Below are 17,904 nucleotides of genomic sequence, written 5' to 3'. Positions count from 1 at the left end.
CACATAACTTTTCTTTTTAACTTGTATATTCCCTATTAGGTGTAACAAAAAATAGGACCTCCACAAATATGGCACCGGAAGCCGTAGCTTTACCTGCTTATTAGGGCCGCCCCTGTGCACGTTGATTCGTTCAAAGAATCGATCAAACTAGCTTTGTGAAATGTGACTTCTACTAATATTGTGGCTGCTACATTCTTTGCTTTTGTTTTCAAACAAAGAAGAAGGCTCTTGCTTTAGAACGAAAGATTAACATTATGTCTTCATTTCTTTTCTTTCTTTTTTTTAAAGGTTGTTTTCCTTTTTTTTTCTTTTTTTCTTGAGCCTGAAAAATCAGTTTCGTGAATCATGCTAATAGGTTTTAACTATATCTATATTGAAGATATCCAACAGTACAAACTGTAACTGAAAGTGGAAAACCAACGCATACCAAATTTATTTCAGTATGATATTGGTGCATGTTTTTAAAGATCGAAAACCAAAAATACCAAACCAAAATCTTTCAAAACTGAACCAAACCGACCGATGAACATCCCTAGTTCTAGATATTTTGGAAAACAAAAAGGAAAATGAAGAACCTAAGTTTTCACAACGCCAGCAGGAAGGGTACACCACTGGAAAAGCTCGAAAAGCATTCACTTAGAGCTGAGTTAAGGAAAATAGATATGAGAACTCAGCAAAGCAACAATGGTACACATGGAATCACCCAGCATAGACTGGGAATTCTCAGAGCTTGGTTTGTAATGCTAAACAAAGAAGCAACACAATCCTTGCAAAAGAGGGACGTTGCATTACAATCTCCTCCTGGGACTTCTAGAACGATGACTGCGTGGCGACCTGCAAAGATGAGGATAGCTACATATTAGACTATAGTTCTTCAATCCAAAAACCTTACAGATGTTCTGGACATTCAAACACAGAATTAGCAGTGAGATATGAATTTCATTTTCTATTTTGGAATATGAGGTTGTATATTAAGAATAAGATTTCATAAAAAGGGACGAATGCTCAAAAGGCGAGGATAATGCTCAAAAGACGGTGGTCTCGTGAGTCAGTAGTCTCCTACCAGCTCAAAAAGGCATGACTGACTAGAAAATTCCTTAACTATATTACTTTTCTCTAACTCCTATTTTTCTCCTTAACTATATTACTTTTCTCTAACTCCTATTTTTCTAACAGAATGGAGATGCTACTCATGAACTGATATGTCTGAGCTTCAACATTTACTAAGACGTTCCTGAAATTTTGCGCATAATAAAGACAGTTACACATCCTCCATTCTTTTTTGGGTGGATGTATTAGAAAAACCTATACTATACTGCTGCAAGGTACCAGGGAGATACTGCTCATTTTAATTAATAAATAAACAAGGATTAACAAACTTCTAGGAAAAGATGCGACTCTACTTGCAAAATTGCTGTCATAGAATCCTATCTTCAGGTTATGTGTGAGTACGTCACATAGTCCCCAGCTACTCTTTTTTCCAACAAGGAAGAAATCTCCGACAAGACACAGATTCGAATGAAATCTGTAAAGTTACCCTTTATACTTATTTGACTATAAAGGACAACCTCCCACACGGACACATTCCTAGTGTTTTCTTTCCACCAATTCCACCACCTTCCACCCCTCCAAAAGCTAAATAAGTGCCCAAACTGCTCCGGACACCTATCCTTGCGAGGGCAGCAAATGCATAAATCTTCACACAATCATCTTTTAACCATAATGATAATGCTAAGAGAACCATAGCAATCATATGTATTTTGCAAAAGCAAACTTGAAGAATAAACCGGATGAGCAATCTGACGTAAGTTTGCAGTTGTTCTATTGGTGGTTCTGATTAAAAAAAAAAAAAAAAATGGGTGGGGGGTGGGAGGAGGGGTTGCAAGACTATTGAGGACCGATTTTAACCTTTGAACTAATCCTACTCGAAGTTCTGATTGGCACTTGTGGGACTTTTCTAGTTAGATACAGAGGGATAAGTTATCAATTTTGGCCGATATGATCAATCGGAAACCTAGTTCGGTGACCTCAGCTTGGATTGAATCAAATCTAGATCAACGGTAAAAGGAAACAAATCAGCCAACTAAAAGCCTACCGTCAGAAAACAGGGGAAAAAATAGAAAAAATTTGAGCCAACTGAAGTATACATTGCCCATTATCTCCACAGAGAAATGGTGTGATAGAGGTAAAAAGCTACATTAAAGTCAAGATACCAGGTGAAGCAAAGATTAAGAAAATATTTATGTCAGCAAAAAGATGGTAGCCGGTCCCCCTGGGTTAGCCCTTATGATGTAATAAGGAAGGCCTAGTAATATTGCACCCAAGGGTGTGGCCTAGTCGTTAATGAAGTGGGAGGAGAACCATGAGATCTCAGGTTCAAATCTTAGCGGAGGCAAAAAAACTGTGATTTCTTCCAATTTGCCTTAGCCTAAATGGGCAGAGTTACCAGATACCTGTGCTCATAGGACAGTGTCACATAGCAGGTATCCAGTGGAATAGTCAAGGTACTCGCAAGTCGCAAGCTGACTCGGACACCACTGTCAATAAAAAAAAAAGGGACTAGACCCTAGTAATAGGTGGCTGCCATTTGATTCCACATCCGCACACATAAATCCAGATGAATCAAGGGATCCAGCGTAATGGATTGTTATCTCTATTAACACGAAAGCGTATGCGGGAGGCAAGTGACAATTCCACACTTATGAAGATGAAGGCTATTCCTCAGTTAAATGACATGCAGTATTAGGCAGTTTAATGTCTTACATTTTTGGTGAAAAAATACCATAGAAAATTTTTACATATTTTTTGAGCTCAGAGAGTTGTAAATTCTGTTAAGCTATTATTGCACCTTCCTGATTCACATTTTCTTTTGCAAATTACTTAACCAAAAAACAAATTCTCCAGATAACAATTAGGTCATACCATTTAAGCAGCTGCAAGTGTTAAAAAAGTGGTACTTTCAGTCTCTGCAAATAATAGAAGTCCAAGGTGCTGATTTTTTCCTAAAAGAAGAGCAGCCCGGTGCACTAAGCTCCCGCTACGCGCGGGGTCCGGGGAAGGACCAGACCACAAGGATCTAATGTACGCAGCCTTACCCTGCATTTCTGCAAGAGGCAGTTTCCATGGCTCGAATCTGTGACCTCCTGAATTTTTTCCTAGGAATAGAATAAATATGTGGCCTTGGGGAAACATTTGCCAACATTATAAAAACACTGACTAAAAGTGAAAAAGTCTGTACTTGGTTCAGGCAGCATATTTTCATAGCTATTCTAGTTTCCCCATAAATCATCTCGAACTTGCACAAAAGAACATAAACTAGATTAACCAAGAAGATACCTCCTCCTAGCATTTCTCCTCCTAAAAGGACCTTTGCTGAATGCCCAATCAACATGTATTGGCTGAGTGAGCAGCTCTTTCCCATCCATTTCATTGATAGCTCTCTCTGCTTCTTCAAAGTTTTCATATTCAATAAGTGCATAACCCTGTATAATTGGAAACCTTTATAAAAATGAATTAAAATGATAACTGCTCCAAACTTAAGAAAAATGCAGAAGCTAAACCAAAAACAAAGGAAAGTATCCATCTGGAGTCGCTCAAAATTAACATAACATCAGATTCTGTTTTCTTCTATTTACCGCCATTACAAAAATTCAACAAGGAAATGTTCTTACATAGTTATACGGAACAAGGAACGTCGGTCATTTATAATTTTTAACACAATCTTCTTGATCAAATAAATTGCCATCATCAAGATAGGAATATTTTATTAGATTAAAGCATCTACAGAATGAAATTCGTATAACATCCTATATGTATAGAAGATTGGATGTCACTCGTAGAAAACCATATTTTGTTAAGGTTTTCTACTTTTTGGTATACTTATTGCATACCAGCGTACTTTGTGCTTCTTTTATGAAATTTTCTTACTTTGTCAAAAAAAAATGCAATTCGTATAACATCATGCATGCAACACCCAGAAAATGAAACCCAGAACCCAAAGGAGCAGCTACACATCCCGAGAAAGAAAACAACCAGTTTACCTTGACAAATCCAGTACGACGATCCAGATTCAAATGCAAATTCTTGATCTCCCCGAACTCACCAAATTCATTATGAATATCATCTTCTTGTGCCTCTTCATTAACTCCAGTGACTAAAACAATCCATCCTTCAATGGCTGCAACATTTTCCCCCATTAGCCCTCTAATTCTTATTTAAACCTTTATTAATCTTATTGGTAACCTCAATAAAAGAAACGACACCATCCAGGTCAGAGGTATCATATATCAGATATTTTAGGATGTTTATCATATCACAATTGCATAACCTGAAAAGATATCAGATACCTAAGCATAAATTACATATTATCTAAGTGCTGATGACCAAACAAAATACAACTGATATCTCTGACTGAAATCAGCATATTCGATTCTGTTGCCCGACTCTTCAAATCTAAAGCATTTGCAATAGCTTATGGCGTTCAACAAACTGGAAAGAATAGTAATGAGATGATTATTGGCTGTGTACAAGGCCTGCAATCTCCTAAAACCTAACAACAAGTCAAAAATCGACAGCTACTATCTCTTATTAGATGTAAATCAAAATAATAACTGGAACCCTATCTCAGTAGTTAGCAAATTGGCAATGTAAAGAACATGAAGCTGGAGGCTTATAAGCACTATGCCCAAAGAAAAGAACCAAATTGCATCAGAGGAGCAGAAGCTAGCAAATACAGTTGAAATTTCTCCTTCTTCAGAAGTCTTTTCCCTGAGTTACTTTAGTAATTCAATGTTTTGAAATTATTCTAGTTCCAGCCTTTTAATTAAATAGGGAGAATTATTCACTTGAATATTTCTTTCTATTTTCTTATTTAATGGTCAAAAATATTTCTTTTAGTAGTACTAGCTCGAGTATGTAGTAACTTTTCTTGTGTTGGGAGAATAATGGATCATGGCGTATCTCAAATTTTGGCAAGTTGCAAATTGCAATCGGCTTTATTCAAATTAGTGCTCATGACAACTTTTCTCCAAGTTGGCAAGTTGCAAATGTTGTGCTTAAAATGCTGCTCATGGTCTCTCTTCTCCAATTTGGCAAGTGGCTCCTTATTTTAAAAAAAATGTGCATTAAATTTTCTCATGTGTAACCATTCTTTTGATTTGGCAAATGGCAGATGCCACTTTGCATTTGAAATAGTGTACGCATGATCTTTCTTTCTTTTTCTTTTTCAAGTTTTGAGCTTTCCTCTTCAACTCCTATGGACCTTCTTTGCTAAAAGTATAAATTAAACTTCTGTACCAAGCCTTTTCATTGTTCGTTCCTTTTTTATTATTATTTAGTTTTAAAATTTAAATTTGACAATTTAATTTATACATGATATTTCTCTTATCAATGGGCCACATTCAAATATGGGTGAGGGTGTGGGATCTACACTGGATTTGATCGATGTAGCTTGGGAGCTTTGACTACAATTGATTTGGTCTCTAACCTAAAGATTCTCTAAACTTAGTCCAGTGTGAAATTAGGGTATTCTAAACCTAGTGATTCTCTAAATACAAGTCTTTAACCAGGCTAAAACGTCTCCTCAAAGGATTTTTACATTACCCGGCCTGTCAACCTCCGGACAGAAAATCCTAACCATAGAACAAAATTACACCCATATAGAACCTTCTACCTGTTGAAATTATAAACTTCCTAGTACTAGAGGTTCTCTAAATACAAGTCCCTAGCCAAACTAAAAATTAGACGAATTATCAACCTACTGCAACATTTTCCCTTTACTTGGATAAAATATTTAAACAAAAGACAGAAAAGTGTAAGTAGTAATTTTGATAGTGTTAGATAAAAGATTAGGAAAGGGGAAACTAACAGCGTTCAGGTCCAGGGCCACCATCGGTGTCGAGAGAATCAAATCGAGCAGAGAGGCGAGCATTGCGTTCAGCCTCAGCAGCTTCTTCACGGAAACCACGGCCTTTGGTTTTCTTAGAAGCAGAAGAGCCGCCGCCAGTAATGGCTGATTTAAGCTTAGGAATGGTAGCCCTAGGCGACGAAGCGTCAACGTCTTCGTCCATCAGATCGTCTTCCTCTGGCTCGAAATCCACTGCCTCCTCCACGTTCGCCATTTTCGCCGCAAAGAGAAGTTCTGGTTTTGGCTTAGGTTCTTCGTTTATTCACCGACTAATAATGTATGACAGTACGAAAACGTATGTAAAGTATACTTATCGAAGTAGTGTCCAGGCAAAAGCTGGGGATTCTACTTTGGAGGGAAGGTAAAAATTGTCGTGGTTAGCCACTTTTTAAAGTAGTATTTATTTTTTATTCAGCATTAAAACTAGCCACTCATCTATTAAAATTAATATAAACACGGTGTTACCCTTTCTTCTATCTCTTGACCCCGCCTTGGCCTAGCACATCTTCTTCGCTTCAGTCCTTGCTCTTCGTTCCTTTTCTCCTCCTCGAGATCGATTAGGTGAGATCATCTCACTAGCCAACCCACTTCCCTCTCTCTCTCTTTCTTGGGGATTAGGTGACAGACTATACAATTCAACATCCACCAAATGAGAGATACTGCACTCTTAAGAAATCTCAAGTTTTTCTATCCGGTTTGCTACTTGGTTTGTAGTTTATGTTTTCTTTGGTCTAGAACATACTCTAAAGTAGAGTCTTAATTAGTAGCAATTAAAAAAAGAAATAAGGTAAACAAGAGATCTTAATTAAGAACCAGAAGTTTCCTAAATTTCAAGATGAAAGTTAAGGATAATAGGTCCTGAACTTACAGTTACAAGTTCAAAAGTTAAGGATAATAGGTCTTGAAGTCCTGAACTTAGACTAACAAGCTCAAAAGTTAAGGACAACAGGTCCTGAACTTAGGCTAAGAAGCCAAAAAGTTAAGGACAATAGGTCTTGAACTTACAGTTACAAGTTCAAAAGTTAAGGACAATAGGTCCTGAAGTCCTCAACTTAGACTAACAAGCTCAAAAGTTAAGGACAATAGGTCTTGAAGTCCTGAACTTAGGCTAAGAAGCCCAAAAGTTAAGGACAATAAGTCCTGAACTTACAGTTACAAGTTCAAAAGTTAAGGACAATAGGTCCTAAAGTCCTGAACTTAGACTAACAAGCTCAAAAGTTAAGGACAATAGGTCCTGAACTTAGGCTAAGAAGCCCAAAAGTTAAGGACAATAGGTCCTTAACTTAGACTAACAAGCTCAAAAGTTAAGGACACTTGGTCCTGAACTTACAGTTACAGGTTCAAAAGTTAAGGACATGTAGTCCTGAAGTCCTGAAGTTAAGTTCAAAAGTTAAGGACATGTAGTCTTGAAGTCCTGAACTTAGAGTTCCAAGTTCAAAAGTTAAGGACATGTAATCCTGAAGTCCTGAACTTAGAGTTACAAGTTCAAAAGTTAAGGACATATAGTCCTGAAGTTAAGTTCAAAAGTTAAGGACATGAGCAGAAGGGTAATTTTGTCCGGGCAGTTAAAGTTTATTAAAGCAGTGGCTAAAGACTAAAGACATTTTAAACAGTGGCTTAAAAGTAAATACATGTGTTATTAGTGGCTAACCGTGCACTTCCCCGGAGGGAAGGGCATTTGGGCCATACCATCTTCATACTCTTGTCGGGTCGGGTTGGGCTGGTCATTTTTTAAGATAAAGTATGTAATTTCTTTGTTTAAATTCTCGGGATAATGCATAAAATCCTCCCCGATTTATGACCATATTACCAACTACACACCTTTTTTTTCGAGGGTCCTATTACCCTCCTGAACTATTTTAAAGTAAAATTATTTACACCTTAAAAATAGTGGCGGATGTACATGGACACTTATGGGTGCTTGAGCACCCATTACTTTTAACCAGATTTAGTAAATTTATATAGGCAATTATAAAAATAGTTAGATAAATATATAATGAGCACCCACAACTAAACTCATTTTTCCTCTTCTTTCGGATTTTTTATCGGCGAGCACCTATCACTTTAAAATTCTGGATCCGTCACTGCTTAAAAAGCTACAACCAGATGCGTGCAAAGTGGTGAAATACACGCGCCTAAAATGTGTATTTCTTACTTAAAAACTTTTTTTCACCGTTTTCTCCTTCTTCCTTATTTTCCTATTTGCAGACCTTCATTACCATATCCGGCCAAAAGGCAAAAACTTCATTTAATGGGTTTTATAAAATACTTGTTTGATATTATCAGATCTGGCCGGAGAACGAAACTCCGACGAAGACCCTTTGCTTTGGCGAAACTCCATTGTTGTTGACCGTTTTGACTGTTTGTAGGTTCTTACTGAATCATGCTTGTTGCTCCCTCTAATTGTAGCTCTATTTCTGTTATTAAACATATCTGCTTTTGATTTCTGGGTTCATTTTGTGTTGTGTTAGATTTTCGCTCCGGCATTTTGTTGTTGAAACGATGTCCCCCTTGTTCGTGCGAGAAGAGGTTTAGAAGCGAAGGAGACTAATTAATTAGATGTAATTAATCATGTAATGTCCAATCAAAAGATGATACTTGTACCTGTTAATCAATTTTAAAATTATTTTTGTAACTTCCACTTGCCTTTAAGAGAGTGTGCACACTCTCTATGCTACGTCAGCACTTAGGGTGGTGTTTATTACATTTTAAAATAGTTCAGGGAGGTAATAGGACTCCCGAAAAAAAAAAATGTGTAGTTGGTAATATGATCATAGGTCGGGGAAGATTTTGTGCATTATCCCTAAATTCTCTCTCTTTGCAAATAATAAAAAGTACTGTTCCTTGAATTGCATAATCATTTTAACGGTTGGAAGAGTTACCATCTACGTGCATGTGTTGCAAACAGATGGTATGTACATAGATGTTCAGTTAATTATTTACATAAAAGAGTAAAACTTAAAATCATTTAAAAATTATATATAAGAAAAAAATATTGTTGTAAATCAATTGACGTGAGCACATACAACAGTCTTTTAAATATTAAAAATTAATATTATTATATTATAATAATATTTACCCTTAAAATCGGATAACAATTTGTAACAACCCGGCCGGTCGTTTTTAGAATTTACGCCCCGATCCCCTGTTAACTGCTTTCCCTGTGTTTATTTCTTCTATTTTGAATTGTCGGGATGTTCGGCTTTGAGTTTCGGAGAATTTTGGGACACTTAGTCCCTAAATGAGAGCTTAAGTTTTGGAAATTTGACCGTAGTCGGAACAGTGTGAAGACGGCCTCGGAATGGGATTCCAATGATTCTGTTAGCTCCATTGGGTGATTTCGGGCTTAGGGGCGTGATCGGATTGTATTTTGGAGGTCTGTAGCTAATTTAGGCTTGAAAGGCCGAAAGATAGAATTTTGAAATTCCGGTTCGATAGTGAGATTTTGATCCGAGGGTCGGAATGGAATTTCGGAAGTTGGAATAGCTCCGTAGTGTTGAATCTGACGTGTGTGCAAAATTTCAGGTCATTCGGACGAGGTTTGATAGACTTTTTGATCGAACGCGTATTTTAGAAATTTGGAGTTCTTAGGCTTGAATCCATGGTTAATTTGAGGTTTCGATGTTGTTTTAGGTGTTTTAAGGATTGATACAAGTTTGGACAGTGGTATTAGACTTGTTGGTGCCTTTGGTTGAGGTCCCGGGGATCTCGGGATGATTTCGGACGGTTGACGGGAGGTTTTGGAATGGTTTGAAGCAGCTGAAGCTGCTGGTATCTGTCATAACCGCACCTGCGGTTTGGGTTCCGCAGGTGCGGCGCCGCAGAAGCGTCTCAGTGGCCACAGAAGCGGGAATGGGGAAGTTCAGCAGGAACCGCATAAGCGGTGGAATTTCCGCAAGAGCGGTACCGCATCTGCGGAAAGGGAGTCGCAGATGCGGAATCTCTGCCTTAAGTGAAAAGTCGCAGATGCGACCATTGTTCCGCAAATGCGGGACCGCATGTAACGACCCGACCGGTCGTTTTTAGAATTCACGCCCCGATCCCCCATTAACTGTTTCCCTAAGTTCATTTCTGCTATTTTGGTTTGCCGGGACGTTCGGTGTTGAGTTTTGGAGAGTTTTGGGACACTTAGTCCCTAAATGAGAGCTTAAGAGTTGAAAAATGGTCCGTAATCAGAACAGTGTGAAGACGACCTCGGAATGGAAATCCGATGGTTCCGTTAGCTCCGTTAGGTGATTTCGGGGTTGGGAGCGTGTTCGGAATGTATTTTGGAAGTCCGTAGCTAATTTAAGCTTGAAATGCCGAAGTTTGAATTTTTTGAAGTTTCCGGTCCGATAGTGAGATTTTGATCCGAGGGTCGGAATGGAATTTCGGAAGTTGCAGTAGCTCCGTCATGTCATTTGGGATGTGTGTGCAAAATTTTAGGTCATTCGGACGTGGTTTGGTTAGGTTTTTGATCGAAAGCGTATTTTGAAGATTTGGAAGTTCATAAGCTTGATTTTTGGTTTGATCCGTCGTTTCGATGTTGTTTTATGTGATTTGAAACTTTGAGCGAGTCCGTGTTAAGTTATGTGACTTGTGTGCGTGATTAGTCGGGGTCCCGGGGGCCTCGGGTGTGTTTCGGGTGGGCTACGGATCCTTTTCTTCTATTTTTGAACTGCTGAACTGCTGCTTCTGATATCCTTCTATGCGATCGCGAAGCCTCTCCCGCGATCGCGAGGGTATAATTTTCCTTACTTCGCGATCGCATCTCAGATCCCGCGTTCGCATAGAGCAATCTCAGGACTTTGGTATTCCTTCAACGCGTTCGCACTCATGGTTACGCGATCGCGAAGCAATGTCTTCCTCTTCTCCGCGTTCGCGTTCCTGTCATCGCGTTCGCGATGTATATTTTCTGGGCCTTCTCAAATTCCTCTACGCGATCGCGACCTTTGTTCCGCGATCGCGATGAACAAATCGCTGGGCAGGCAGAATTAAATCCCAAATTCGAGGGTTTTATCTTTTTATCACATTCTTTGACTTCTAGAGCTCGGTCCTTGGCGATTTTTGAAGGGATTTTCACCTGGGCAACTTGGGTAAGTAATTCTCACTCGACTTAGACCAATTTCCATGAATCTCCTCTTAATTTCATCCTTTAATTTCAGATTTTTGATGAAAAATGGGTAGAACTTCATAGACCGAATTATTGAGTTTTGAGGGGGTGTTTGACCTCCGATTTGAGAGATTTTTATATGGTTAGACTCGTGAGAGTACGAGGGTTCTGAAAATGCTAAATTTATCCGGTTCCGAGACATTGGACTGAGGGGCGTTTTGGTCATTTTGTCTAATTTCGCGCTTTAGCTTTGAATTAAATAGTAGAATCTGTTGCTTGAGATGTTAATTATAATGTGTGATTTAATTGAATAGATTTGGGCCATTTGGAGTCGAATACTCGTGGCAAGTATGTGGTTGCTAGTTGATTTTAGCCGGTTCGAGGTAAGTATCTTGCCTAACCTTGTATGGGGGACTCCCCCTTAGGATTTGAGTCTCTTTGTTGATTGTATTCCCTGTACGCGAGGTGACGAGTGTGTGCTCGGATTTATTTGTGGAAAATTGCCCTTTTAAGCTCTTAGGTACTTGTAATCACCGAATGTGAAGTTGTTCTTGATACGATTGAGTTCCCTGTTATTAGTTCCACCTCTACATGACTTACTTGGAATTTATATGCCCTTTTTGGTTATTCTTAATGCCTAAATGACTTTTACTTGTTTAACTGTAGACATTTGCCCTTCTGTAGTCACATTATCATTCCTAACTGCTTGTCTCTATCTGAAAAGCATTATTTCTATCTCTCGTGTAATTAATTGGTCTTAATTGGGAAGAAGTTAGATATCCTATGTTTAGTCGATACCTCCTTAATTGTAATTATTTGATCCATGTTAACTTCCTTGTTGTAGAACTGAGTATTATGGAATCGTTGTTTCGTATTATTTCTCCCTTGTTGAGTTGTCCTTATTGCGCTTAGTATTTTCTCCGTTACAGTTATTTACTTGTACGTTAGTTGTACCATCTTTTGGTGAACGGAATCTCTTGAGTTGATTCTCTTGCTTTATTTCTGTATATATTGTCATTTGTTGATATTGTGATGCACGAGGCTTCTGCCGTGCGGTTGTTGATACTGTGATGCACGAGGTTTCTGCCGTGCGGTTATTGATATTGTGATGCACGAGGTTTCTGCCGTGCGGTTGTTGGTATAGTGATGCACGAGGTTTCTGCCGTGCGGTTGTTGTTGAAGGGTTGCACGAGGTCTTTGCCGTGCTATTGTTGTTATTGATGTTTTGCACATGCGGCGTAATAAGGCGGGATGTGTTATATGCTTATATGTGGGTTGCGCATGTGGCGGAATAAGGTGGGAACATTGTGATGCACGTGTGGCGAAATAAGGCGGTGCTTATTATGTTATTAATTGCACACGTGGCGAAATAAGGTGGGCTTTGTCAGGGGATAATTGTAGAGAATTGTGACGGCCTGTGAAGGCATCCCTATTTGTTTAATAATGTGATTGTGGGTTGTTTACTGGTATGAGCTTTATCGCTTGGAAGTTGTGAGGAAACATTCGTACGTGCGGTCCGTTCTCCTTTTCATGTTTTCTGGTTGGTAGAATTCTTGTTAAAAACACTTGCACAAGCATATACGTAGTTGAATACTCCTTTTAGAGATGAATTCCTCCTGATTTTGCTAAGGGTGGAGGTACGCCCTCGTTTATCCATTATATTTGTGAGAGTGGCCCTAGTTAGCCAGTTAGTTGTCGGTATGACCATGAGATTGATGGGGCATAGGATGCCAATTGTTAGATTTCAGATGCTGGGTCTTCGCGAGTTGTGGTTTGTTCGAGACTTGGCGAAATTGTGGAAGAGTTGGATAAGACCTTTGTGAACATCATTGTAGGATATGAGTTATTGACTTGTTTTCCCATTGCTGTGTTGTGACCTTAGGATTTGGATTGTGATTCTGCCGTCATTTCCTATCCTCATTTATTATATTCTCGTTGTTACTTGTTGTATTTTTTCCCTTATTGTGATTTGTAGCATTCTTGGTCATTCATGCAGTCTTTACATATTTATATGTCATCTCCATTATTCCTATGATTATACTGTTTATTGGCCGGTAGGTGCCTTGACTGTTCCTCGTCACTACTCCACCGAGGTTAGTCTTGATACTTACTGGGCACCGCCGTGGTGTGCTCATGCTACTCTTCTGCACATTTTTGTTGTGCAGATACAGGTACTCCCACTCAGTTCTGTCAGCCTTGGAAGGAGGTGTATCGGTAGAGACTTCGAGGTATATCTGCTACGTTCGCAGACCGAGGAGTCCCTTTCCAGCTTTCTGTAATAAGTATAGCTATTTCAGTATTTCTCCTTTGTATAGATATTCTTGAGTCAGAGCCTCTTATGTATCCCTTAGCTTGTGATTTGTGAGTTTCCGGGTTTTGGGAATTGTTTTAGACTTGTGATGTTGAGTTGTACTTCCCATGCGGCTTTCAGTACAGTTTCCTTTAGATATTTGATTTGATTTTATCTATTTTCCCGCACTTATTACATTTTCGCAAATGTTAGGCTTACCTGGTCATGGGGACCAGGTGCCGTCATGACATGTTCACGGTTGGTGAACTAGGGTCGTGACACCGCAGAAGCGGTCCCAAGTCCGCAGATGCGAAAACAGCTGGGCAGAAATGTTTTAAAAGAGGTTCCGCGACTTTGGGGGTTTATTTCCACCATTTTTAATCGTTTTTGGAGCTCTTGAAGGGGGATTGAAGAGGGATTCGAGAGGAATCACTTGGAGGTAAGATTCTTGGTCTTAAAACTCGTTTCTAATGTGAAATCTACCTAGTAAACCATGGAATCTAGGCCTAAAATTGAAGAATTAGGGCTTGAGATTAAGAGACTTTAAAGTGAAAATTTGAGGGGTCATTTGGACTCCGATTTCAGTGTTCTTGGTATGTACGAACTCGTGAGAGTGTGAGGATTCTAGAAATATAAATTTTACCCGATTCCGAGACGTGGGCCCGAGGGGCGTTTTGGTCATTTTACCTAATTTCGCGTATTAGCTTAGAATTTCTTTGTAGAATCAGTTACTTGAAGTGTTATTTACATTATGCAATTGAATTGAATAGATTTGGGCCATTTGGAGTCGAGTACTCGTGGCAAGAACGTGGTCTCGGGTTGATTATTAAGCCGGTTCGAGGTAAGTGGCTTGTCTAACCTTGTGTGGGGGATATTTCCCATTAGGATTGATATTGTGATAATTGAAATGCCTTGTACGTGAGGTGACGAGTGCGTACTTGTGCTAATTGTTGGAAATCCGGTTTTTCATTAAAACTAGCCTTAAATTGTGTTCTTCCTTTTTCTTGCTTACACTATTTGGGAGTTTAGCCTGCTGTTAGTCTAGAGAAGCATGTCTAATTGACTAAATTGCTCTATTTGCCTTAATTGTATTACGTGAAGTATGCTAGGTTAGAATTATCTGTTTGCCATGGTATGAAATTGAGCTTAATTTGAGTAATTCTTTTTTGCTATTGTTGTGCGTTTATTTTGGGGCTACGGGAAGGCATCCTGGGAGACCGCCGTACGTATTCATGATCGAGCTGAGGTGCGGGATACCGCCCTAGCACATATATTGAGGATACTAAGAGATCCTCGGGATACCAAGAGATCCCTGGCATATATTGTGGATACCAAGAGATCCTCAAGATACCAAGAGATCCCTGGTATATATTGAGGATACTAAGAGATCCTCGGGATACTGAGAGATCCCCGGTTATTATCCTTGTGTTTATTTTGCCTCTGTATCAGTTGTAGTTATCTTACATCCTGTGATATTTTTACTGTTGCACTTATTTATACTGCTCTTATCTACACTGTCGAACTTTTTATTATTATTTAATCTCAGTAGGGCCCTGAACTTCCTCGTCACTACCCGACCGAGGTTAGGCTTGGCACTTACTGAGTACCGCTGTGGTGTACTCATGCCCTTCCTGCGCATGTTTTTCATGTGCAGATCCAGGTACCTCTACTCAGACTTACCATCCTTGAGGCGAGGCGATTTTAAGGAGACTTCGAGGTATATCTGCCGCGTCCGCAGACCGGGGAGTCTCTCTCCATTCTCTCTTATAGTGATTAGACCTTCTATCCTTACTGTTGATGTAGACTTTTCCGGAGTTAGAGCATTTTACTATATTCGTAGCTTGTGATTCATGGGTTCTCGGGTTTTGGGAACATGTATTAGTTTTGAGAGTTAATGTTGTGTATGCCGGGCGGCACTCTTAAACATTATTTATTTACTCTATCTCTGTTTTAACTTATTTTTCTTCCGCAAATTTGGTTTATTTTCCGCATTTTAGGCTTACCTAGTCGTAGAGACTAGGTGCCGTCACGATGGTTCACGGAGGGCGAACCGAGGTCGTGACAAGTTGGTATCAGAGCTCTAGGTTCATAGGAGTCATGAATCACAGATCGATTTATTAGAGTCTCGCTGATCGGTAAGGAGACGTCTGTACTTATCTACGAGAGGCTATGTAACTGTTAGGAAAATTCCGCTTCGTTTGATTTCCTTGTCGTGCGAGATTTTTGATATCACAATTCTAAACTTCTGTCTTCTATTCTCTCACAGATGGTGAGGACACGTGCTACTCGGGATGATTAGGCACTCGTGCCCCCTACGGGAGCCGTCAGCGGCCGGGGCCGGGGTAGAGGTCGAGGATGCGCTCGTGGTGCAGCCAGAGCACCCGTGTGAGCTGCCGCCGAGGTACCACCAGCAGTACCGGCCGGAGTCCAGATACCTGATGCGTCTGCTACTACTACTCCAGCACTCCAGGAGACTTTGGCGCAGTTTATGACTATGTACACCACTCTAGCTTAGGCAGGGTTGCTTCCCCTTGCTGCAGCTACATCCCAGGCCGGGGGAGGAGCATAGACTCCCGCCGCCCGCACTCCTGAGCAGCGAGTGCATATTGATTAGGTTCCAGAGGCTATTCCTGTACAGCCGGTAGCCCCAGCTCAGCCCGAGGAGAGGGCAGTAGCTTCAGAGGAGGAGCAGAAGAGGCTTGAAAGGTTCAAGAAGTATCAGCCTCCGACTTTTAGCGGACTAGCCTTAGAGGATGCCCTTGGATTTCTTGAGGAGTGCTACTGTATCCTTCGTACTATGGGCATATTAGGATCGAGCGGGGTTTCCTTCACTACCTTCCAGCTTCGAGGAGCTGCCTATCAGTGGTGGCGTGCTTATGAGTTAGACAGTCCGGATGAGGCAGCTTCCCTGACTTGGGCTCAATTTTCTGAGATGTTCACGAGGGAGTATGTCCCCAGATTCTTAGGGACGCCTGGCGCGCGGAGTTTGAGCATTTGCGCCAGGGTACTATGACCGTCTCGGAGTATGCGGTCCGTTACACCGACTTGGCTAGACATGCACCAGCTTTGGTCTCTACGGTTCGCGAGAAGGTTCGCCGGTTTATTGAGGGACTTATTCCCAGCATCAGGTCTAGCATGGATCGTGAGTTAGAGATGGATATATCTTATCAGCAGGTGGTGAGCATTGCTAGGAGGATTGAGGGTATGCACACTAAGGATAGAGATGAGAGGGAGGCCAAGAGGTCTCGAGAGTCGGGCCATTATTCTGGTGCCCGTGCCCCAGCTGCAGGTCGTCATGGTAGGGGTCATATGAGTCGCCTCGTTCATTCAGCTCTTCCAGCAGCCAGTGGTGTTCCAGCCCCACCTAGGCCTCAAGAGCCTTATTATGCACCTCCAGTGTCTAGTGCGCCTCCTGCGCGGGGTACTTCCAGTGGTCAGTCCAGCATACCTGGCCCGAGCCAGTCACAGCTGCCACGTCCACTCAGAGCTTGTTTTGAGTGTGGTGACACCCGTCATGTGGTGAGGGATTGCCCTAGACTTGGGAGGGCTGCACCTCCCGAGACTCCTCAGCCACAGCGCGCCCCGCAGAGTTCTCAGGCTATGGTCCCAGCCCTAGTTGCCACCCCACCGGCCCAGCCAGCTAGAGGTGGAGGTCGGGGTGGTAGAGGTCGCCCTCGAGGGGGAGTCCAGGCCAAATACTATGCTCTTCCTGCCCGTACTGAGGCTGTCGCCTCCGATTCTATCATCACAGGTACTATTTTGGTCTGTCACAGAGATGCATCGGTTCTATTCGGTCCAGGCTCCACTTATTCTTATGTGTATTCTTATTTTGCTCCGCATTTGGGTGTACCTCGGGATTCTTTGAGTTCCCCTGTTTATGTTTCTACTCCTGTGGGAGATTCTCTTGTCGTGGACCGCATTTATCGGTCGTGTTTGGTTGCTCTTAGTGGTTTTAAGACCAGAGCCGATTTATTATTGCTCAGCATCGTTGATTTTGACATTATCTTGGGTATGGACCGATTGTCGCCCCATTATGCTATTCTTGATTGTCACGCCAAAACCGTGACACTGGTTATACCAGGTGTACCACGTGTTAAGTGGAGGGGTGCTTTAGGTCACACTCCCAGTAGAGTTATTTCTTTCCTTAAGGCTCAGCGTATGGTTAAGAAAGGTTGTGATGCGTATCTAGCTTATGTGAGAGATGTCAGTATGGATACTCCTTCTGTTGATTCAGTCCCAGTAGTACGGGAATTATCTAATGTGTTTCCAGCTAATCTTCCGGGCATGCCGCCCGATAGAGACATTGATTTTGGCATTGATCTGTTGCCGGGCACTCAGCCCATTTCTATCCCTCCGTACCGTATGGCTCCTCCTAAGTTGAAGGAGCAGTTGCAGGAATTACTTGATAAGGGTTTCATTCGGCCCAGTGTATCACCTTGGGGTGCTCCTATCTTATTTGTGAAGAAGAAGGATGGTTCAATGCGTATGTGTATTGATTATCGCCAGTTGAACAAGGTGACAGTGAAGAACCGTTATCCTTTGCCTCGTATTGATGACCTGTTTGATCAGTTACAGGGTGCTTGTGTGTTTTCTAAGATTGACTTGCGTTCAGGCTAT

At 41.0% G+C, this 17,904-nt stretch overlaps 1 protein-coding gene across 1 annotated transcript; it reads right to left on the bottom strand.

Annotated features, from left to right (window-relative positions):
* On the bottom strand, positions 398 to 6,262 carry LOC109225227 (RNA-binding protein 8A-like). Its single transcript, XM_019389824.1, has 4 exons — positions 5,867 to 6,262; positions 4,041 to 4,177; positions 3,337 to 3,482; positions 398 to 834 (listed from the first exon to the last, which is right to left on the bottom strand). The coding sequence occupies exons 1-4, from the start codon at positions 6,117 to 6,119 to the stop codon at positions 789 to 791; spliced, it is 582 nt and encodes a 193-aa protein (XP_019245369.1). The 5' UTR covers positions 6,120 to 6,262; the 3' UTR covers positions 398 to 788.

Source organism: Nicotiana attenuata, chromosome 5 (genome assembly GCF_001879085.1).
Source record: "Nicotiana attenuata strain UT chromosome 5, NIATTr2, whole genome shotgun sequence".
NCBI classification, from domain to species: domain Eukaryota; kingdom Viridiplantae; phylum Streptophyta; class Magnoliopsida; order Solanales; family Solanaceae; genus Nicotiana; species Nicotiana attenuata.
Note: the sequence above shows the minus strand (reverse complement) of the source record. Positions and strands in the feature narration are given on the sequence as shown.